We start from the raw sequence: 22,356 nt of genomic DNA, 5'->3' as shown, positions 1-22,356 counted from the left end.
GTACATACAGCATCCTATATTTTGTATATTGACCCTAAAAGATTGGGCTCTTTTGAAATACTTATAGTATGAGTTTTGTAGAAAACCACAGACAGCAAGGTCTTATATTATGTAGTTTTTTCTATGCTAGAATACTACCTGACCAAACATTAGTGTGGTAATTTGATTAAACAAAAATTAATTTAGGAAAAAATAATGTAATGCTGTAATAATTAATGAAGGAACCTAAACGTTTCACACATGGACCCTTGACACAAGGTTGCTGCTCCTTGTGGTTAGGTTAAACAAAAAAATATGAATTATATATAATAATACATTTATTTTATCTGTATATATATATATATGAACGTGCTGCGTAATACAATCTAGGACTGAAGAAAGTGGATGCAGGGACACCGTCCTACCCCTGTGGGTGTGGGTGTGGATGTTGACACTGTCACATGACAGCTCCGTCTGTGAACCAGGAAGTTAGAGGGCGGTGCTTTGCAAAGGGCTGGTGGGCTGATAAAACAAGGTAGAGGCTATTTATGGTATATACCTCTGTCAGAGTACAGATAGTGTGCATGTTGATCAAATCATTCACAGCGGTTTGGCTGAGTATTTCGCCGATTGTAGTCACAATATTTGCTGTTTCTTTACGAGCAGCGTAATTGATGCTAACAGTAGCTAGCTCCCTCAAGCTAGCAGGAACGTCAGTAGCCAGCAAGCTAACAAACACAGAGGACATCAGTACATTTATTTTAGGAAGGGCCTCTGGGTGCTTTAATACTGTTAGTCCAGTGCTGCAATAACCAACACCGGTAGTTGACTTTAATAACGTGTTTTAACTCCTTCTTGTGTTGTTTTCTGGTGACTCTTGTGGAGTTCATGTCAACATCCTGTTAGCTCGTTACCGTTACAAGACACAAAAACGCGTCTTCGCGTTTAATGTACAAACCCAGAGAAACTTTTGAAAGGGCGTTGGTTTCCTGAAACTAGGGAAGAAAATGCCATTTGGGTTAAATGGCGTGTAAATCAAACTTGGCGTACGTTTATGCATGTTTAGTGTGTGTGTGTCCCTTAATGTTATGTCACCTGCTGTGTTCTGTCTGACAGCATCCACAATGACAGCCATCAAACATGCTCTCCAGAGGGACATCTTCACTCCCAACGATGAGCGTCTCCTCGGCATTGTCAATGTCTGCAAGGCAGGAAAGAAAAAGAAGAACTGCTTCTTGTGTGCCACAGGTGAGTGTGTTATAACACCAGATACAGCTGTAAATAGCAGTTAATTATAAAACAAAATAAACGTGTCTTTCTTCCAGTTACCACGGAGAGGCCTGTCCAGGTTAAAGTAGTTAAGGTGAAGAAATCTGACAAGGGGGACTTTTACAAACGACAGCAGACGTGGGAACTCCGAGATCTGACAGAAGTAGATGCCAAAGATGCAAGCAAGGTATGAGAACTACTATGTCGTTTACTCATAACCCTGTTCAGTTGTTATAAATGTCCCCTTTCCCCTCATCCAGTGCTCATTTTCTCTTTTTACTCTCATGGTTTAGGAAAATCCCGAATTTGACCTTCACTTTGAGAAGGTGTACCGATGGCTGGCCAGCAGCACAGCTGAAAAAAACTCCTTCATCTCCTGCATTTGGAAGCTGAACCAGCGATACCTGAGGAAGAAGGTGGAGTTTGTGAATGTCAGTTCTCAGCTGCTGGAAGGTGTGGAAACGCTCTATTCTTGTTGTAGCCACCCCTGTGAGCGCATGGCTCTTTTCATGATTTGATTATATTTGTTTGAAGGCTTGTGTCTCTCTCTTAAACCAATAAGTGTGTACTGGTCATGTTTGAGGTGTTCTGATTTAGCTCAGAAGTGAGAATCTCTGCTGGATTTTATTTTATTTTATTTTATTTATTAATAGCATGTTTGGAAAAAAATAAGTATTCAACCTCTTCTTTGTGTCTTGGTTTGTGGTATGGCTTTCTGTGTTAAATTCTTCTTTATTCTCACTTTTCTCTCTTAAACTTTCTCTGGCCAGAACTTCCTAAAGCGGAAGGTTGGTAGGACTTAACTTCCCCCTCCTCACTCCTCTCCATTGTTACTTCATGACCTCAAACTACCATTCTCATTAGAGCCTCACCTCGTTCAAGCTCCTTCTGTATGAATTATGTGACACTAAATACGGATGGGCATGATTCATTTTTTTTTTCATTATAACACACATTTAGCTTCTTTTTACTTCACTTTTAGCTTTTTTACTTGTCCATTCCACTTTAATTCATAGGATTATGTACTGACCTGTGTTCATTAATGTCTTTGTATCAAATTTGACCAAAACATGTTTTAATTGTTCCAGAGCAAAGTGTTGGACTTTACAGAGCTTTATCAGTCTTTTTATCAGCCAGAACAAATATAGGGAAGTACATTTAGCTGATAATAGCTATTTCAGATTGTAGGTATACTTCACTGATAGAGAATGACTAACTGGTGGTAAAAGAGTAAAATTTTACAATCTATTTAACTCTTAGGAAAATGCCATTCCTTATTACGAAATGTCTTAAACGGGTGTATAAAACCTGATGTGAAGATACCAGAGTGTGTCTTGAACTCTGTGTTTGTTGTCATGTCTTTAACACATATTTCCATCTCTTGTTTGTGGGATTAGAGTCAGTACCGAGTGGCGAGAGTCAGAGTGTTGCCGGGGGCGATGAGGATGCACTGGACGACTACCAGGAGCTGAGCACCCGTGAAGAGCAGGACATCGAGAGCATGATGGAGATGTGCGAGTATGCCGTCTCCAATGCTGAGGCTTTCGCCGAGCAGCTCTCCAGGGAGCTGCAGGTTCTAGATGGGGTGAGTGGAGCAGCTGCTAAACTAAAAACAGAATGAAAAGTATTGTTCCTAATTATGATATTATTTTGCGTTTGGAAAGAAATATTGCCTTAAAAAAACATAGAAACATATTAATGCCCTCTTCATTGTTTTCTGCTTTAAGGCCAATATCCAGTCCATTATGGCATCAGAGAAACAGGTCAACATCCTGATGCAGCTGCTGGATGAGGCGCTGGGTGAGGTGGACACCATCGAGGGGAAGCTGAGCAGCTATGAGGAGATGCTCCAGAGCGTCAAGGAGCAGATGGACCAGATCTCCCAGAGCAACCGCCTCATCCAGATCAGTAACACCAACAATGGCAAACTGCTGGATGAGATCCAGTTCTTAGTGGTTAGGAACACATTTAAATTGTTGATTACTTAATGAAGTACTATTTGCAGTTGGGCTTTTTAATTTTTTTTTTTACCCAAGATAGCAAACTTAAACTACAGCACACAAAAAGCTGGATTGTTATACTTGGATTGATGACTTTGGTGTGTCCTTCCTCATGTAGAACTACATGGACCTGTCAAAGGGACACATCAGAGCCTTGCAGGAGGGAGACCTGACCTCCCCTAAAGGTATCGAGGCCTGCATCAATGCCTCTGAGGCTCTTCTGCAGTGCATGAACGTGGCCCTCCGACCAGGTTAGTCTACACACGTACTCGTTGATCAGCTGAATCACTTTGGTTCTCACTGGCGGTGGTGAGCGACTCTCAGATGCTGTAAATGTGGAAAACTCAAACACATTTAGGAAAAAAAGAAGTAGAATATTATTTTTGGTGTGGTTACAAGCAGATCTTTTTTTTTTCCTTCACTAGGCCATGAGAAGCTGATGGCTGTGACGCAGCAACAGCTCCTGTTTGCTGAGCTGAGAGACACCTTTGCTCGCCGCCTCACCAATCACCTCAACAACGTGTTTGTTCACCAGGTAACAGGCATGCTATTATGGCAAGCAGTATTACATGTTTGAAAACATGTAGTGTAGCATTACTCTACTTTCTAAGTTTCAGGAGTTCAGTTACACTGGAATATCCTTTAAGGCTGTATTTTACTCGTTTACTGTCAGATGGTCACGTCACGTCCCTTATGTATTAGATATCTACAAAAGCGTCTATAAACAGTGGAGGAAAGTTGGGAAGAAAAATAGTATCCAACCACCAGACTAAATTACAGACTACATCTAAAGTAGTTAAAACTAGCTCCACCCAGCTACAACAGTAAACACGCTGCTGACACATTGATGCATTAGTAGTAAAATTCTATACATAACATTTTACTGCAGTATGAGTCATTTAACATTTTCCTAATAATAGTGTCGTCCCTCACACCTTGCCATTGTGAGTCTGCTGCGCCAGGGAGGGCTGCACTCTCTCTCCTCTCCTCTTTTCCAGGCTCTCTCTGTCCTCCCTCCTCACGGACTTCCTGTTTGGCCGTGCCTCTCTTCCTGGGCTTCTTTTTGTCGTTTCCTTCTAGTTGTGTCCCTCCTACTCTTGACTCTCTATGTTGCTCACTTTGAATCATCCCACTCTGCTCTCTGTCTCTGTGTCAGTTCAACCACTTCAGTCACTTCAAAATGACCATCCCTCAGTTCTATAGGTCCTCCTGTCTGTCGCTTCCAGTGAGTACCCTCACAGCAACCCCCACTTGCCCCCTGTCTGCTAATGTTTGACACCTCACTCCAACTTACATGTCATCACATCAGAGACCTCAGACCCACCATAGCCTATTATTTATTGCATGGGATATGTTTCTAACTACTTAACATCTCTCATTTGATCTCAAAGCTGAAAAGGGAACCGCTCATCTATCTCCTCCTTCACCTGTCTGCACTCAGCTAAGGGTTTTTTTTGGGGGGGGGGTTTGGGTGCTAACTTGGCTTTGTTGCAAAAAGGTCTCATGTCATAAACTCCTGTGCCTGTCTGCTCTGCGTGCATGTCTTGTATCTACAAGCAGTAGGTACTGAACAAGATAACAATGAGGGGAAGTGAGGAGAACATCTGTATGGCAGTAAGAGATGTGCTTGTCAATAAGCTGAGCTGAAGAAGTGGTGGGATTTTAAATGGAACAATGTGGTTTCCTGGTAATTTGAGGTAACATATTCTATCCACAGATATTAGAAGATAGATATTCTTAATGTGCTGTGTGTGTTTGTGTGCATACAAGGAGATGGAATGGTTTGTCTGTACTAACTCTCTTATTGAATGTGTAGCTAACTGTCTCCTCTCACTCTGTCATTAAGGGCCATGACCAGAGCTCCACCCTGTCGCAGCACACAGCTGAGCTGACCCTGCCCAAACACAACCCCCTCCACAGGGACCTGCTGCGCTACGCCAAGCTCATGGAGTGGCTGAAGAACACCCACAGGGAGAAATATGAGGGCCTATCCAGGGTCAGTGCTATTATCTGAAAAAAAAAAAAAGATTGATCTTGGCAAGAAAGCAAATAAGTATAATGTCAAAATATTGAATTATTCCTATACTAGTGATGATGTGGTGTTTTGCGTCTAAACAAATGTCATCTGCTTATTTTTTTAGACTTATGTTGACTATATGAGCAGATTATATGAACGAGAAATCAAAGACTTCTTTGAGGTGGCCAAGATAAAGATGGCGGGTACAACCAAGGAGGCCAAGGGCAAGTTTGGTAAGAGCTGTGATTTACTGGCCTGCTAGAGCATAGACACAGAGCATGTTTGTCTTCTGCAGTTCATGTTATTATGTGTGATTAGGATTTTTAGTAACATCTGTTTTTGTCTTTTTCTCCCTGTATTTATTGAATTTCACAGCATCACTAGATTATTTTGTCTAGTATTTGTTTTGTACGATCGCACAGAAATTAATGGAATATTCAAGGGAACAAGACCTTGTTCTTTTACAACCTTTTCTGCATCACATCTATAACCTAAAGCATATTTTCCCAACTAATGTGTGCTTCCAAAGTGCTGCCTCTTGTTTTACCTTTCCATTATGTCTCTTTCACTTTGTACAAGGACCTTAAGTGTTCAATTCTCTACTCTTATGAATTTTAAAATCCAAACAGGACTCTTGGTTGAGCTTTGGTTTTGGCAGAATTATAGAACTCTGCTTTCTGCATTCTGTATCAGCTTTTCGTGCTGAAAACAAAACCAAAAAACAAAAGAATTTGTTTTCCAAAGGTTTGTCCAAGCTACAAGCATACCTAAGCCACTGCAGTGCACGTCAGCATATATGTAACCTCGTACATCTAACATCTAGCCTCACCCCTCCCATGCTGCATGTTTTAAGCCTAACCTGTCTCTGTCTTTGATGCCTGCCTTTTTAACTGGCTGCAGCCACGCTTCCGCGGAAAGAGAGTGCTCTCAAACAGGAAACAGAAAGTAAGTAAGACATTTGGACAGAGCTGTTCCACTATCAATGATCCACTCTGCTTCTTACCACTGTGCCTTACATACCTGCACTAAAAGGAATCCTTTGCTCAAATTCCTTCGCTACCCTGATACATATCACTGTAAGCTCTGCCAACCATGTTCCTCGATATGGACCTGGTTGATTTGACTTCACAATACAGCTGAAAGCATCATCACATAGTCTGATTCTATGATAAATGCCTAAAAAAAGCTAACCATTGATATATGTGCTATTTTAGCTGATTTGACTAAGCAATTTTTGTGTGAAATTGAATCCTGCTGTATTTGCTGTGTTAGGCCTTCATGGCAGCTCTGGGAAGCTGACAGGCTCTACCTCGAGCCTGAACAAACTGACAGTGCAGGGCTCCAACAGCCGGCGTTCCCAGTCTTCCTCATTGCTGGACATGGGCAACATGTCCGCCTCCGATCTGGACGTGGCCGATAGGACCAAGTTTGACAAGGTGACACCGCTGTAGAGACAAACAGTCAATCACACCATTAAATGTGGAACGGAAATAAAACACGTTCACATGTTGAGAGACACATTCGAGATTAAATGAAGAGTGTTTCTTTTTGCAGATATTCGAGCAGGTCCTCAGTGAGCTGGAGCCTCTGTGTCTCGCAGAACAAGACTTTATCAGCAAGTTCTTTAAGCTGCAGCAGCACCCGACGGTTACACCCCCTCTTGCTCAGGTAAGTCTGTGGTCAGATATTTGAAATAGTTGTGATTTAAAAAAAGAATGATGTTACTTCACTTTACGTTAATAGCTGTGCTCATGTGTGGTGGCATCTGACATTGAGATGTCTTGCCTGAAAGCAAAATATAATACAGCAATAAGAGACACTGACATGTTTTCAGTTACAGCATCATTCATATATGTGTCAGCAGATGTTGTGTTGGGAGTTGTCATGTTTTATGTCTCTTTTCTCGTCAGCCCGAAACAGAGGAATTAGACGGAGGCACGCCGTCAAGAATGCCTCCCCAGGCTGAACACAGACACTCCTTGTCATCAGAGTGAGTAGCTGCACATCGTTGCTGCAAATATAACCCATCTTCACTGCCAGAAACATCATTCCTTTTTCCTATGAATCCCTCCCCTCTCCTTGTTTTGCTGTCACTGCCTTTTTTTTTCTTTTTTTTTTTTTTTAAACTCCTCAACTTTCTCTTTCGTGCACTTGTTTTTGTGACTCAAGGAAAGACATGGTGCGGCTGATGATGAATAAAATCTTCCAGAGCATCGAGACAGAGCTCAACAGTCTCATCGCTCTGGGCGACAAGATTGACAGCTTCAACTCTCTCTACATGCTGGTGAAGATGAGTCACCATGTGTGGACAGCTGAGAACGTTGACCCGGCCTCTTATCTCAGCACTACTTTGGGAAATGTGCTGGTCACTGTCAAGAGGAACTTTGACAAATGCATTGTGAGTGGAGTCCAACTGATTCTAGTCTTTGGAAAATTTAAATTTCATGCTTGCCTTTCACAGTTTTTTCTGCTGACGTTCCTAAATTATTACAGATTATGCTGTGAATTTAATACGATCTGTCTTTTTCTCACAGTCTGGTCAGATCAGACAGATGGAGGAAGTGAAGATTTCAAAGAAAAGCAAAGTTGGTATCCTGCTTTTCGTTACTGGCTTTGAGGAGTTTGCTGAGCTGGCTGAAACAATATTCCGTAATGCAGAGCGCAGAGGGGACTTGGATAAAGCTTATGTCAAACTCATCAGGGCTGTCTTCATGAATGGTGAGACCACTGGTCAACCAAAAGCACCTGCATATGGGTTATAGATGATGTGGTACTTATGTGATGCCCAGAAACAAACTTCTGATTATTGCTTGTCTTTTCAGTGGAGAAAGTAGCCAATGAAAGCCAGAAGACGCCGCGGGACGTTGTGATGATGGAGAATTTCCACCACATCTTTTCCACACTGTCACGTCTAAAGATCTCCTGTCTGGACGCAGAGAGGAGAGAGGCCAAGCACAAATACACAGACCATCTGCAGTCCTATGTGATCAACTCTCTGGGCCAGCCTCTAGAAAAACTCAATGTAAGTCGCAATATGTCTTAGAGTTATCACGAAATGTCGCCAAGTTCCTGGACATGAGCGGTGATATGCAGGATATGCATCATAGGTACAACTGTTATTTCTCTCCTGCAGCATTTCTTTGAAGGAGTTGAAGCACGTGTAGCGCAGGGTGTTCGTGAGGAGGAGGTGAGCTACCAGCTGGCCTTCAGCAAACAAGAGCTGCGTAAAGTCATCAAGGAATATCCTGGCAAAGAGGTGAAAAAGGGACTGGACAACCTTTACAAGAAGGTGGACAAACATCTGTGTGAAGAAGAAAGTCTGCTACAGGTGAGAGATTTAAAGTTTAAAGTGGTGAAACTGCTCAGCTGGTCAGTGGTATCACATTCTTCATCTCCTCTCTGAACCATTACACTTTCTGTTTTACTCCACCAGGTGGTGTGGCACTCCATGCAAGACGAGTTCATCCGCCAGTACAAGCACTTTGAAGATCTGATCGGCAGATGCTACCCCGGATCTGGAATCACCATGGAGTTTACCATCCAGGACATGTTGGAGTACTTCTCCAGCATTGCTCAGTCTCATTAGTCTAGCTGCTACGCACCGTTTCAATAGTAATTCACTACTGGCTCACACTGATACACTAGCTACTCACAAACTACTCTGTTTTGTTTCATGGACGATGAACATTTCCTGTGTGTGTCTGTGTTTTAATGAAAGGGATATGTATATTGAACAGTGGTGCCGATAGCTCTGCATTGTGTGTGTGTGTGTGTGTGTGTGTGTGTGTGTGTGTGTGTGTGTGTGTGTGCGTGCGTGCGTGTGTGTGTGTGTGCCTGTTCCTTTGATATTCAACAGCTCTGCTCTAATACTTTATTGTTTGTTATTTTTTTGTCATTTCTTTATGCCATATGTACATATTAAATTCGCGATTGCCGACCCATTCAATGCCATATCGCGTCTCTTTGTATTTATTTTATTGTTAGACACATGACATTGAATATTTCTTTCTATGCGTGGGTTAAATATCTGGGCCGAATCCGCCCTCCGACTTCTGTACGGACAACGCCGGCTCACAAAACACGCCCCCCTGATGTTCCACTGTCTCACTTCCATGGTGACGAATCCAAAGCGGAGGCCATCGGCGCTCTTTTCAAACCTCTTTACCGCGGAGACATGTTAACTCAACAGTTGTTGACTATTAAACTTTAACGGAGAACAAAAAGTAAAGCCATGAGGACTGTAATAAGGCCATAAAGAATCTGGGGCAAGCGAGACGTGTATGTCGGTGATGTAGAAGCAGTTTAGTCAGGCTCGCTGTCAGAGCAAGGTAAGTTGAGGCCAATTTGAGATTTAACGCTAGCTAGCTAAATGGTTAACAGTAGCTAAACAGCGCTAACTAGCCAGCTAATCCTACTTGTTATATTAAAAGCAGGCAACGCTAGCTCAGTAGTTAACCACACATAAGGCCCGTAAGCTAGCTTATTTTAACATTAGCCAAATCAAACATTGGACTAACTGTAGGCTAGCAAGTTAGCCATTGTACGTCACCTTCTTTAACCCAACACAGGTCTAGACGATGTACGTTTATTTCACATTACTGTGTGTAAAGTAACCGCTGCCGTGTTGTACCACGGTAGCTTCAGTGCCACATCGCAGCCATGAACAACATCGCAGAGAGGAAATTCGTCAATTTGAGGAAGCGTCTGGATCAGCTGGGCTACCGACAGCCGCTGGGCATAGAGTCACTGCCGCTGGTGGAGAAACTGTTCAGGTGAAACCTTTAACGTTAGCCCCCTCCATCCCTTACCATGAGCCAGGCAATTACAGTGGATGAGATGTATGTCTGACGTGCTTCCTCTGTGTTACAGTGACCTGGTTCACACAACAGAAAGCCTGCGTAATGCCAAACTGTCAGCAGGGAAAACTGAGAAAGAAAGTCGAAACTTTGACGCTCTTCTGGAGCCATACAGGGCCGAGAATGCTCGGGTCATCAGGGAGAACAACGAGCTGCACCAGGAGCTTCTCAAACTGAAGGAGGACAAGGACCGTGTCACCAGAGGTAAGCTGGATGCATCATCCCACACCGTTGATCTGAACGCACCAAAGACTGGACTGATATCTTAACATAATCTTGTTTCAGAGCTCAAGACCCACATCAGAAAACTGGACCATGAGACATCGGACCTGAAGTTTTTAAATAATCAGTATGTGCACAAGGTTCGCTGCTTGGAGAAGGATAGCAAGGCGAAAGCTGAGCGCATCCAACAGCTGCAGGAGAAGAACATGCAAGCTGTGGTGCAAACACCAGGTAATGCCTCGGGTCTGACGTTGAAATATTCACCTGACTTTGGTAGATTTTGGTTCATTGTTTTCACCTGAATCATAGAGAAAATAAATATAAACAAATATGAACGGGATCCTTCTTTCCTCTCTCGCACTTTGACAGGTGGAAAGAAGCGCAGCATCCCTTTCAGACGTCAAAGAATGCAGATTGATGAGCTCATACCTCCCTCCTCTACGTCAGCGTATCCTGTGTCACAGCCTAATGACCCATACATAGCTGACCTCCTGCAGCTGGCAGACGGAAGGTTTGTTTTCTTTTCTGTTGGGTGAACTGTATTATTGAGAAAGGTGGTAACTACTACGACTGGTTGATTTACTCTGATTTATATTTATAGAATCCATGAGCTACAGGAAGACATCATAAAGGTCAAATTAGACCTGGAAAATGCTGAAGAATGTATAAAACACTTAAATATACAGGTAAGAAATCTATTATGTAGAACCATATAGTACTGTGACATGTTAAATGTTATTATAGACAGATATTATATAGTGACGAGATTTTTTTTTTTTTTTTTTGTTTAGGTGGAGGAGAGGGACAAAGAGGTCGAGCGCCTGAATCGGGCTCTTCAGGGAGGACGACCTCACGATGTCATTTCCCTCGAGGCTCAGAACATAAGCAACGAGAAACTGATTGCCCATCTTAACCTTCAGGTAAACATTGCAGTCATAGGATATTTACCCTGATGTATGAATACATTCAGAGATCCTTCAACATAAAGAAGTTGAGCCCAGTTCCTCTGGAAGGAAGTCGTCTGTATGGTTGCTAGAGCCCACCCTGCTGTGTGCTGACCATTAGCCGTTGCTTTGTGTTCTACAGATTGAGTACCTGCAGGAGACCAACAGGACCCTGGAGGAGAGGGTCGAAGGACTGCAGCAAAAGAAGAAGGATGCCTCCACTGAGGTGGCCAATCTGTCTTTAAAGAACCTGGAACTGTGTGAAGAGCTGACGCACATAGACGACCTCGCCAAGCGGCTGGAGATGGACAAGGAGCGTGTGTTAGAAACTGCTGACATGGAACTGCAAGAAACTAAAGTAAGAACACAATAAAGCTAGAACAAAGACATACAATTAAAATGTTGTACATTCACAGACAGTGTATTTGGGTAATAAAGTGGGAACTAGTTCAGGGAAAACAAACTTCAAACTAGGAATCTCTTCCCTCAACAGATAGAAATTGAAAGGCAACAGAAAGTCATCGAAGAATTGGAGAATATTATCACCAAAGTAAGAAGGGTATGTACAGTAAATACTCACATAAAACCACTCTACCTTGCCAAAAATGTTGTATTAAATCCTAATCTGTTATAAACGATTTGATTTCAGGAGCAGTCTGAAGGTGACTATGAAAAAGACCGTCTCAGAGACCAACTGGTGGAGCTCAAAGAGCAGAATGAGAAAATGGAGGGACTAGTGAATTTCCTGGAGGAGGAGAAAATCAGGCTGCAGAACAAAATGGAGAAAATGATGGCAGCTGGTAGGCAGCAGTTTGGTTGAAATCCGTTCTTATAGCGGCTTTGCATTGTTGATATTCATTGCTTACCTGTTGTTTCCTAGACAAAGACCTGGTTCTGGAGTTGGAGACCATGCGGGCTAAACATGGTGTTTGTGGAAGGGAACGCTCCCCATCGAGACTGGATGCATTTGTCAAGAGTCTAGAGGAGGAGAGGGATTATTATCGCCATGAAGCCGAGCGATACAAAAGAGCCAGAGGGTCCGGTGGCCTGGATTTAAGCCCCAGTCGTAGTCCAAGCAGGGGCAGGAGTCCTTGGTCCAGAGTAATGAGACTATTACTATTTTGGTTAATAGATTTTTGGTGATCCTTTTTTGAAAACATGCAAAAAGTCTAACAGGCTCAAATTTTCAGGGAAGTGTTGCAGAGACAGAACTGCTCCGTCTAACGAAGGAAAGAGATGATCTGAGGGCTGCTCTGTTGGACTTTGAGAGACACATGGAGGACATCCAGGACAATGTGAAGGCCCTCAGCACTGAGAGAGACCATTTCAAAATGCTGTTTAAACAAGTGAGTTTGAGAAACACTATTCCTCCAGGTGGAAACTACTTATTTTACATTTCTGAGGATCAAATGTTTTTGTCCACTTAGGCTCAGGAGGACCTAAAGCTGGCCCGCAGCGCAGATACGTCAGTCGACCTCTTGAGACTGGAGGAGGAGATCAAACAGGCACAAGTCAAAATCCAGCAGATGAGCGCTGAAAGAGACACACTGATGGAGAGATTTAAGGTTAGTGCCTTTCATGGTGTACAGGATTTCTGTGCACCGTTATGGTCTTTCACAGAGACAACAGTACAATAGCATCTCTCCAGTACACATCCAAATCTGTAATATATCCTCTGTTGTTATTGATTCTATCACACACTTTTTGTCAACATGCTGACTGTAATGACGTCATGATGAGTCCCTTGCTGAGTGAATCTAGAGCTGTAACAATTACTCAAATCAAATAAATATCGATCAGTCATTTCACTCATTAGGAAACGCCCCAAATTCAGTGTTCTGCTTATTTTATTTCCTAAATATTTTGTAGACAAAACTTTGCTTTGTCCATCAAAGCACTTTGCAAACTCAGTTTTTAAAAGGTGCTATAAAAGTAACGCTATTATTATGATTATTATTATTATTATTATGATTATTATTGTTAAATGTGCATATCTGTGGGTTTTCTACTAGTAGTAAATTATTTTTTTATTTGAAATGACTAATCAATTAATTGAAAACATAATCTGCCGATTAGTTAATAATGAATCATTAGTTGCAGCTCTACTTAAATCTGTTCAGCTCAGCTCAGAAGCCACACTGACTTGATGTGAACTAGTTTTATAACTTATTATAGCCTGAAAGAGTAATATTCAAACTTTTTGCAGCTTTCCCAGACTTCAGCTCTCACAGACAGACGGGAAGAGGAGAGGAGGACTCTCGACCTGGAGAATGCCGTTAAACGTGTAAGCCTGATGGATAGTCTAATAAAAAAGGACACAGTTATTATGTAATGGTCACTACTGTCCTAAATGGGTTTGTGTTGCTGTATCTTTACCTGGCGCATTGTGTGTTTCTGTGTGTAGTTGGAGCAGGAGAGACTGGACTTGCGCTCACAGGTGTGTCTGCTGAAGGAGAACAGGGAGGCTGTGGAGGATGAGCTGAAGGTTCGGTCTGCTGCTGTGGTCCAGAATGCAGAGGAGTTCGCTCAGCAGAGGGCTGAGTGTAATGCTCTGAGGTTTGTGTTGACAAAATGTAAAATGAATCATGACTATGAAACAGTGATGTGTAATGTACATCTGCAGTATCCACGTACACTGCTGAGCCTTTCTTTAAGAATGGCCTCATTATTCCACTTCCGAAAGGTGTTAAGTTGTACATTCAGAACTGGTAAGGATCAGCTGCGTTGTCACTGTGTTAGAGGGCTGAGGAATGTTTCCCTGTCTGTCTGTAGACTGCTGCAGGAGCAGATGGAGCAGTCGCTGTCTGATACCCAACACAGGCTGTCTGTGAAGATGAATGAGCTGCATGCTGCTCATGTGCAGATTGAGAAACTGGAGGAGAGAATAGGTGGATATTTATGGACTGCTACAATTCGCGTTGTATTGTTGTGGCTTTTTTCTCTGGGGCTGCAGCTTGGCTGTTAACTTGATTTTCGTTTTTGTGTGACAGGGGAGCTGAGTCAGCAGGGCTCCAAGCACAACGAGGAAGTTGCTGTTCTTCAGAAGTCCATCTCTGCAATGGATAGAGAGAAAGATGCTCTGCAAGATGAGGTGGATCAAAAGACTGAAAAACTAGTTGTTCTCCAGGAGGAGAACTCTAAAAAGGTAGTCATGGCCAACGCCATCAAAGTTATAAGCTTTTATTAAAGGATAGGTACACATTTTAATGTCTTTCTTAAAACAATATTCAGATGCACATATATACATGGAAAAATGTATTTGCCCTTCTTTTCATACTGGCTATGAAAAGGCCCCCACCTAAAGCAACTCCAATTTAGTGATGGGGGACAAATCCGCAGTACTTTTTCTGTGCAAAAATGGATTCTTGACAAAAGTCTATAAGATTCAGCAGTTGTCAGTATTTTCCAAAGTCACAATAGTTTCAGTACCCTTTTTGTTACTGTCTATTTTGCACTAAAATGACCCTAACTGTAAAGAAACCATTAATTGATTTAAGCATCATTTTAACTTTAGATTTAGGAATATATTTTTTGCATGGAACAAAAGGATGAATTATTATGAAGACAAATAACTCCCTGAATGTACATATGGTAAATTAAGTATTGAGATAGACTTGAAAAACCTTTGAAATCCTATGATTCTTTGGTATTTACACAGGAAAAGACCCTTGAGGATGTGAGACTCACAGTCACAAACATGGACAAGTCGCTAGCGTGAGTATTGTCAAAATTAATATTAAGAAATCCTATCAATATGCGGGTGTTTTCTTGTGGTGATGTCAATATGTGACCCTTGCAGTCAGCTGCAGGGGGCGTTAAACAGCCGTGAGAGGGAGATAACCAGCCTGAGGAGACAGCTGGATGCCTGTCAGGATGAGCTGGCTGCACTCAGGAGAGACAAAGAAATCACAATCAGAGAGAACCGGAGGCTGCAAGATGACCTGGCTACAATGACCCGAGAGAACCAAGTACGGAATGAATCTTACTGTCATTAGTCAGCCGTTGTTTCTTTTGTGTCATACACCAAAGAAATGAAGAAATAACACCAACTCCTGTGTTTCAACTGTCTGTGTGTGCAGGCTGTACATGTGGAGATGGAGGAGGCTCTGCATGAGAAGGATGAGCTGAAGTTGAGGGTCCACTCTTACATTTCCGAAGTGTCCAGAATAGAGAAACTTATGGCCACAAAGGCAAAAGAGAACTTTATCCTCCTATAGATGTTTAAGTCTTCTGAGTCTTCTTATCAGCTGCCTGGTCATCCTGTAAACCCTCTCCTGTCTTGTGCCGGCCCACAGGAGCAGGAGAACAGGGACTTGCTGGATCGTTTCAGGATGGCCCACTCTGAGGTAGAGGAGCGGGAGCAGAAGTTGCAGCAGGCTGAAGGCCTCAACAACTCCATCCGCCTGGAGCTGCTCTCTTCAGACACAGAACGCAGACACCTCCGTGATACTATCAGCCATCAGGAGAGAGAAATCCAACAGGTGAGACACTGGGCTACATCCACAGTATGGGGAAACATGCATGTCCAAGTAGTATGCTGCTCTAATGTGAGATTATTCAGGACACTAAGACATTCAGAGGTCTTATTCCTTACATGAGCGTGTGATTTATGTACCTTTCACCCTGCCTTTTCCTAAGCATATGCAGGCCCTGCAGGCTTATGAGGCCCAAGTGTCCTCGCTGGTTCGTGGGATGTCCCGACTAGAGGAGGAGCTAAACAAAGCACAGGAGGACAAGGCCACTCTCCTCTCGGATCTGGCCTCTGTCAGGGAGCTCTGTGTCAAACTGGACTCTAGCAAGGAGCTCACTGCACGTCAGCTCACCTCCAGGAGCATGGATCTAGAGAGGGTGAGGCTTAAACACGCTTTCGGTTATACATGTATGTGAACAGCAGCACTTCTTCTATCTTGGGATATTTCTGCTTTCTTTCATCACATTTGCACTTAGGTCACAGGAGAACTGGAGGATGTTCGTTCAGAAGCAGAGCTTCTTAAGAAACAACTGGCCAGTGAGAGGCTGACTGTCCGCAACCTTGAGACATTACTCTCCAGCAATCGACACAAGGAGTTTCAAACCCACCTGACAGCCAGTGAGAGAGAGTCGGAGTTAAAGGTCCTTCGTGATAGGCTGACTCTGGCTGACAGCAAAACGTAAACAAATCCAATTCAATATGTTCAACTAAAGTAATAAAATGCCTTTTTCCCTCAGATAGTTGCTCATGATTTGTGTGTGTTTGTGTGAATGCACCCAGTGCAGAGCATGCCAGGGAGGTGTCCCAGCTCCGTGGCAAAGTCTCTCAACTGCAGACAGAGATGGACATCTTGAAAAGACAGTTGACCTCTGAACGATTTGAACGGTGAGCCAAAATGTTTTCTTTACTTCGAATAATACTTACTTAATACGTGATGTGACGTAACTACTATCAATATGTATTAATGTTAATAATAATAATACATTTTGTTTAAAAGCGCTTTTCTAGATACTCAAAGACACTTTACATAAAAAAAAAAACATAAAAGCAGCAAAACGCTAAACATAAAAAGCAGTTTTAAAAAGGTGAGTATTCTGTCGCTTTGTGATCACAGTAGTTGATGCAACGACTACGTTCACAAGAAACAAATAAGATAGATTACTTCCCTGTATCAGTCCCTCCAGGATTTTGCAGAATTTTTATTTTTGGGACTGTTGGGCTAAAATTTCTGATTTCACAGCAGCTTATTTAAAAAACAAAACAAAAAAACAATGCATGTTGCAATGTTTTTAGACATTTTTTGCAATTAAATTACTAGATAAAGTGCAAATTGCCAAAATAGATGATTGAACTGTGATTGTTATTTATTTATTTATTTATAATTAATTAAAAAGGCAACTTGTTCCAGTGAGAAGGAAATCACAGTTTGGATGGGATGGGATGAGGCAACGCAAGTCTGCATCTTCAAACTAGAAACAAAGAAAATAAGTTTGGTTACAAATACCTCAATGTTTTGTGCAGGAAACAATAATAATTGGTCAAATGTGTGGCACTGTTTGGACAAAACTTTGAGGTTGTGCATAATTGGTTGAATTTGCATAATTGTTGTAATCCCAATTTCCTAGAGGGCCGGATTAAGATAGTTTTTCACTTCTTAACATTTGATCTTTTAGCAGCATATTATCAGGATGTAGAGAAAATGTCCCAGTGTAACACGGACTGGAAGGTGAAGTGAAATTAGGTTTAGATGGTTACTACTCATATGTTGGAAGCTGGAAGCAGTGATTACATATCTGCATCATAAAATAACTTAAAATTGTTAAACTAATGATCTAAATACTTGCAGCTTCAACACTTACATACTTACAAGGATGTAACAACACACAGTAGAGGCACAAAAATGCAATTTGACCTTGTTTAATTGTTTCTGTCCTCAGTGAGAGGGCAGTGCAGGAGATGCGCAGGCAGGGGGTGTCGTTCTCGTCCATGCAGAGTTCGTTGCCCCTCAGCGTCTCCCCAGAACGCTCCATCCTCCGATCACTTAACCGCTCCTCTGACAAGTCAGCAGACAGGTACAATTTTTTACATCAAAATGATAATGCTGTTTTTAGGGCTAATTATTTTCTGTGCTAATTCCTCTTCCTTATTTCACCAAAAACTCTCTTATTTCTTTTTTCAGAAGTGTGAGCTTCAAGGATTAACGGCTTAATGAAGGCATTGATGAGTGAGTCAGAAACCACTAGAAGCGTGTGCTTCATGTCTTGAGTCTGGACATGAATTGTGAAAACCTGCAGAAGTCTTGGCATTAATTAGCCTGCAGCATTCATCCAGCCTGAGGCACTCAGGATGAAATCATGCCTGCGTCTTCACTAAAGCTAATGACTAACATTCGAACAACTTGTCCTTTTTATTCCTATCCAAATAGCCAACTTCTCACTGACTCCACTTACACAACTGGTTTCCTCTCTGTCAGTACGTTACACAGTCATAGATAAAATTAGGATTCAGCTTTGACAATGAGTTTCTGAAAGTAATTTGGTTCTCAACAACTATAACCTCATATATGTAGCAAGAGAAGTGTTCATTCAGCCTGTGGTTATGTGTATTATGCTTAGTATTCATGTTTTTTAATGATGTTTAAATTATTAAATTATTCATAAAATAAAGTCATACAAAATTACAGACCTTGCAGTGACTTACATCACAAAACTTGAACTTGTTTTATTACAAGGTAAATAGGCCAACGGTATTGGAACAATGGGAAGGAGAGGCTGTGACATACAGCAAAAAAACAAGCTTGATTTAAAACCAACAACTCTCAGTATATGTGTTTTAGCCTGCTAAACCACTGAAGCCTTTAACCCTTTAGCTTCTGCATTGATGAAGAAGAAGATGAAGAAGCAAGCAAAATACAAAGTTTGGTCTTGCAACCTTATTTCCATTTCAGTATACTGTAACAGTGCATGACAGGAACATGTTGAAACTGGACAACGTGATTTACATGATTTTTTTTCTAAAGCTGATTTCGAGCTTTAGTGGTTTTGAAGTCAAGTCGCCATCTCTTCCAATAATCAGCATTTTGCAATGATATTCTCAAGTAAAAATGTGTAACAGCTTTCAAAATACTGTTTGTTCCCTAGGAATAAAAAATAGTACAAATCATTCTCTATAAAAAATAATCTCAGAACTATAAAACATTACACATTTAATGCCGGCAGTGCTCAGTGGTTGTGTTGGGGAGAGGATACGTGAAGAGGGAAAAGTCTAAAATGTATTTGGGCAGGAGTTCCCTCAATAGCTTCTGTGGTAAGCGGCACAGATAATAGTGCAACGTCTCCGTGGTGACCGGCTTGTACCACGTTTGCCTCTCTGGGAAGTGAACAGAGGGAGGCGCTCCAATGCGCTGCAGCACAAACTCTGCATCACTTTCAAGGTGCTCATAGGAGCCGATGAAGTCATAGTTCATAGCACAGGGCTGGCATAGGTTGTACACTGGCATCCAGTGCTCATTCATGCGCTCCACGTCCTCATCCAGCAAGTAATGGACGAACTCTGCAAAGGTCACATCGTCTCCTGTTACAGACGCGTCCTTAGCGCGACCCTTTCTGTACCGCTTTATGATCTCCACGCCGTACTTTTTCTGGTAGGACTGAATCTCGCCAAACTTGTTCCTGTATGCAGACAGCAGGCGCTCCATGGGCTCCCGCACAAACATGAACTTGAAGTAGTGCTTGAGGCGGTAACGGATCTCCTCAGGTTTAAGAGAAGACAAAAACAGCAGGTCGCTGTGGTGGTTCATCTTGATGTTGGCATCCACGCTCTCCAGAGCTCCGCTCAGAACCTTCAGAACCCTCTTCCAGTTGGAGCAGGCCACTTTGGGGACGTAGCAGTAGAGGAAGTGGTACTGATCATTCACCAGGACGTGCTGCAGCAGCGTCTTCCTCTGCAGGGGGCTCAGGGACCAGATGCTGTGGGGCATGTTCTTCTGGCTGCACATGGTCCTGATGGTCCGGTTGCGGATCTCCTGGAGGATCTAGATGTGAACGCAAATCAGTGGCTTACTTAGAGGTGCATTCCACCAATTACACATAAACATCAGTTGTTACTAGTCAAACCCAACCCTGGCTCAAGATAGGGGTGTTTGTGTTTTTCATGTGTAACTCATTCTCCTTGAATGAATTGCAGGACCTTTTGAAAAGATGTGGGTTTTTACCAGGCAGCGAAGGTCTAATTAAAAGACTATCAAGTTGCATTATGGGAAAATGGACTTGTACTTGGGACTAAAAATATGTTTATCTCAGTTGCTTCAGTTTTGACCATTCATTTTTGGGGGGTGGGGTATATTCAGCGTGACTACAGGAAAGCTTGAGAGATGCATAGGAAAAGAGGGAGGGAGAGGATGATGCGCAGCAAAGGGTCAAAGGTCAGATTTGAACCCATGGCCACAGCAGCAAAGATTAAGCCTTGGTACATGGGGCACCAGCTCTACCGGGGCACCCCAGTTTAGACCCTTGTATCTTTAAACTGTCTTTTCAGAGTCTCGCTGCAGAGCCCCTTTAAATGAGCAGTGAGTACACAGTATACACACTTATTTTGCATTGAGAATTAGGGATTGCATGGGACCACCTAGTACAAACTTTCTAATGTTTAAGATCCCCTCATTAAAATGCACACATATGGCTTTTCCATGACAACAATAACAAAGCAGAAGTTTTGAGGAAATACGTTTTGATTGTTGGTGGTGTTTATTTCCCATTTATCACCAACTTAAAGCCAGTCTTTACCCACTACATGTATCACTAACGAAATGGCTGTGGATCCTTTATTCCTACAGTTTATGACACATCTTATATTATTGTGAAATATACATAGTCACGAGACACAAACTGTACCTATTCTCGGTAAAAAAAAAAAAAAATTAGAGAAAAAAAAAGGCACCCATAAAACTCCAGCAGAACTTCATGGTCCATTACTTTACCTGGGAATCCACGTCCACAGCAGCCGGGCTGTGCTTCCCAACCTGCCTGATGAAGTCCAGCCGCCTGCCGCTCCCCCGGGGTGGAGGCGTCTCCATGCTGTTCAGCATTCCTTTCTCTATCATGAGCAGCAGGCCTCCGGATGCGACGATCACCAGGAACGTTAGCAGCGACGGCAGCACCGCGGAGCTGCGGCGGCCAGAGCCCGAGTTCACCGTTGTCCTAAAGTTTATAAGTGACCCGCTACGCGCTCCCCCGGTCCGTTTCATCCCGTAGTCCTGCCTGCGAGGAAGCATACTTTATGTTCCGCTTTGTCTGTTCAATACCTGTTAGCTTTTTTAAAGTTCACAGCTAACTAACGTTACTACGTAAGAAGAGACCGTTGGTTACCTACCACGTACCCATAGTTAACTGCTGAAGTGCGTCAAGGCTGCTGCCGTCAATACAGCCATTTCCGTATGAACTGTCAAAATAAAACTTTTGACAAACAAATGGAAAGTTAGGACCAAATAAAATTCTTCTCATAAAATGACTTAATAAATTATTAAATATATCTGCTCCCTATAAACGTTACCTCTCACAGGATTATCGTCAACGGAGGAAACTAATGTAATCTAAAATAATAAAAACACATCCGGTTTTCAAAATAAAATCACCCCCAATGCATGCCAAGAGCTCAACACAGCATACACAACTCTTATGTATGAGTGGTATATAGTGAACGTTTTATCTCGTACTTTAAAGTGTGTGTGTGAGCTGTGTGCTTTAACAACAGGAGCGTGCAGGAGGAGGTGCTGAAGACAACAGCACCTCCTCCATGGGGAACCTGAAGTGCCCCCATGGCTGCTGGGTGATGTAGTGCAGCTTGTGTATTGTAGGTTTGGGTCTCATCGTTTGGCCATAGCTCAGGGGACCCTCAAAGATTCCTTGGTCCTTACTTTCAAAGTTTCCTTCACTGAATAGGTTTATTTTGGATGTTTTGGATCGTTCTATCTTTATCGTTATCTTTATTTATTTATATTTTAAAAAGTACTTTATTTTTGTGTGATTTTTATGCACCAATGCACCAAGACAAATTTATTGTACGTGTAAAAACTTACTTGGCAATAAACCCGATTCTGATTATACGGGTTTAGTTTACAATGATGTTCTCCAATACTCACTGAAGGGCAAACAAAGTCTTCACAGTTAAAGACAGACAGCACTTACACTGCATGAATGTTTATTAGAGTCATTTGTTAAAGGTATACAGTGAAGTAAGATCATTTTAAGATATAATCCATCCAGTTGTGTACAAGTCTTGTAATATCATTCAAAGCCACATCACCAGACTCTGTATGGAGGAGCAGAAGCTTAACTCAGTCCCATCCACCCATCAATCCAGTCAGTGATGAGCTCACATCACCTTTTCCCACAATAGGCTGATTCAAAACCTAATTAGTGTAATCGCCGTTGGTAATCACAGCTAGATCTTGCATCTTCCCACTCTGTTAAGATGCTAAGATATCCAAACCTCTGCATTTTTTTCTGTTAAGGCCTACACAATCTTATCTCTTGTCTATTACAGTACACACGACACAGGAAATACATTTTGTTTATCAGAAGTACTTGAATTACTGTGA

General features: G+C 42.3%; 3 protein-coding genes across 8 annotated transcripts; 2 read left to right on the top strand and 1 right to left on the bottom strand.

Moving 5' to 3' along the window:
- The first annotated feature begins 446 nt into the window (after nucleotides 1-446).
- Nucleotides 447-9,216, top strand: exoc1 (exocyst complex component 1). Of its 4 annotated transcripts, XM_051377352.1 has the most exons (20): nucleotides 447-514; nucleotides 1,096-1,227; nucleotides 1,305-1,435; nucleotides 1,542-1,701; nucleotides 2,019-2,036; nucleotides 2,646-2,833; nucleotides 2,976-3,203; nucleotides 3,367-3,499; nucleotides 3,674-3,783; nucleotides 5,095-5,244; nucleotides 5,390-5,498; nucleotides 6,166-6,210; nucleotides 6,538-6,701; nucleotides 6,820-6,933; nucleotides 7,176-7,255; nucleotides 7,435-7,663; nucleotides 7,800-7,983; nucleotides 8,088-8,287; nucleotides 8,399-8,593; nucleotides 8,699-9,216. In XM_051377352.1, exons 2-20 carry the CDS (start codon nucleotides 1,104-1,106, stop codon nucleotides 8,849-8,851), a joined length of 2,715 nt encoding a protein of 904 aa, XP_051233312.1. In that variant the 5' UTR covers nucleotides 447-514; nucleotides 1,096-1,103; the 3' UTR covers nucleotides 8,852-9,216. The 4 variants fall into 4 exon arrangements, with proteins under 4 accessions (XP_051233312.1, XP_051233313.1, XP_051233314.1 ...); XM_051377353.1 differs by lacking the exon at nucleotides 2,019-2,036; XM_051377354.1 differs by lacking the exon at nucleotides 6,166-6,210.
- A 143-nt stretch (nucleotides 9,217-9,359) lies between these two features.
- cep135 (centrosomal protein 135) lies at nucleotides 9,360-18,438 on the top strand. Of its 3 annotated transcripts, none has more exons than XM_051377346.1 (26): nucleotides 9,360-9,593; nucleotides 9,904-10,037; nucleotides 10,135-10,325; nucleotides 10,407-10,574; nucleotides 10,713-10,854; nucleotides 10,945-11,029; nucleotides 11,135-11,263; nucleotides 11,430-11,645; nucleotides 11,781-11,837; nucleotides 11,937-12,087; nucleotides 12,168-12,388; nucleotides 12,478-12,633; nucleotides 12,715-12,852; nucleotides 13,494-13,571; nucleotides 13,692-13,843; nucleotides 14,060-14,175; nucleotides 14,278-14,432; nucleotides 14,946-15,001; nucleotides 15,087-15,255; nucleotides 15,367-15,477; nucleotides 15,583-15,768; nucleotides 15,926-16,135; nucleotides 16,235-16,437; nucleotides 16,539-16,643; nucleotides 17,696-17,830; nucleotides 17,938-18,438. In XM_051377346.1, exons 2-26 carry the CDS (start codon nucleotides 9,925-9,927, stop codon nucleotides 17,957-17,959), a joined length of 3,465 nt encoding a protein of 1,154 aa, XP_051233306.1. In that variant the 5' UTR covers nucleotides 9,360-9,593; nucleotides 9,904-9,924; the 3' UTR covers nucleotides 17,960-18,438. The 3 variants fall into 3 exon arrangements, with proteins under 3 accessions (XP_051233306.1, XP_051233305.1, XP_051233304.1); XM_051377345.1 differs by having other exon boundaries at nucleotides 11,781-11,846; nucleotides 15,935-16,135; XM_051377344.1 differs by having other exon boundaries at nucleotides 9,361-9,593; nucleotides 11,781-11,846.
- A 16-nt stretch (nucleotides 18,439-18,454) lies between these two features.
- On the bottom strand, nucleotides 18,455-21,163 carry chst14 (carbohydrate (N-acetylgalactosamine 4-0) sulfotransferase 14). Its single transcript, XM_051377367.1, has 2 exons — nucleotides 20,737-21,163; nucleotides 18,455-19,791 (listed from the first exon to the last, which is right to left on the bottom strand). Exons 1-2 carry the CDS (start codon nucleotides 21,028-21,030, stop codon nucleotides 18,964-18,966), a joined length of 1,122 nt encoding a protein of 373 aa, XP_051233327.1. The 5' UTR covers nucleotides 21,031-21,163; the 3' UTR covers nucleotides 18,455-18,963.
- Between the last annotated feature and the right edge of the window lie 1,193 nt (nucleotides 21,164-22,356).

This window comes from Dicentrarchus labrax, unplaced genomic scaffold (genome assembly GCF_905237075.1).
Source record: "Dicentrarchus labrax unplaced genomic scaffold, dlabrax2021, whole genome shotgun sequence".
Classification (NCBI taxonomy): domain Eukaryota; kingdom Metazoa; phylum Chordata; class Actinopteri; family Moronidae; genus Dicentrarchus; species Dicentrarchus labrax.
Note: the sequence above shows the minus strand (reverse complement) of the source record. Positions and strands in the feature narration are given on the sequence as shown.

Excerpts from the sequence above, each read along its gene's own strand:
- exoc1 (XM_051377352.1), top strand. The coding sequence starts at position 1,104 with ATGACAGCCATCAAACATGCTCTCCAGAGGGACATCTTCACTCCCAAC. Across the intron at positions 2,834-2,975 it reads AGCTGCAGGTTCTAGATGGG|GCCAATATCCAGTCCATTAT; the intron begins GTGAGTGGAGCA and ends TTCTGCTTTAAG. Across the intron at positions 6,934-7,175 it reads TTACACCCCCTCTTGCTCAG|CCCGAAACAGAGGAATTAGA; the intron begins GTAAGTCTGTGG and ends TTTTCTCGTCAG.
- cep135 (XM_051377344.1), top strand. The coding sequence starts at position 9,925 with ATGAACAACATCGCAGAGAGGAAATTCGTCAATTTGAGGAAGCGTCTG. Across the intron at positions 15,769-15,925 it reads AGGAGAGAGAAATCCAACAG|CATATGCAGGCCCTGCAGGC; the intron begins GTGAGACACTGG and ends CCTTTTCCTAAG. Across the intron at positions 17,831-17,937 it reads TCTGACAAGTCAGCAGACAG|AAGTGTGAGCTTCAAGGATT; the intron begins GTACAATTTTTT and ends TTCTTTTTTCAG.
- chst14 (XM_051377367.1), bottom strand. The coding sequence starts at position 21,030 with ATGCTTCCTCGCAGGCAGGACTACGGGATGAAACGGACCGGGGGAGCG. Across the intron at positions 19,792-20,736 it reads CTGTGGACGTGGATTCCCAG|ATCCTCCAGGAGATCCGCAA; the intron begins GTAAAGTAATGG and ends GTTCACATCTAG.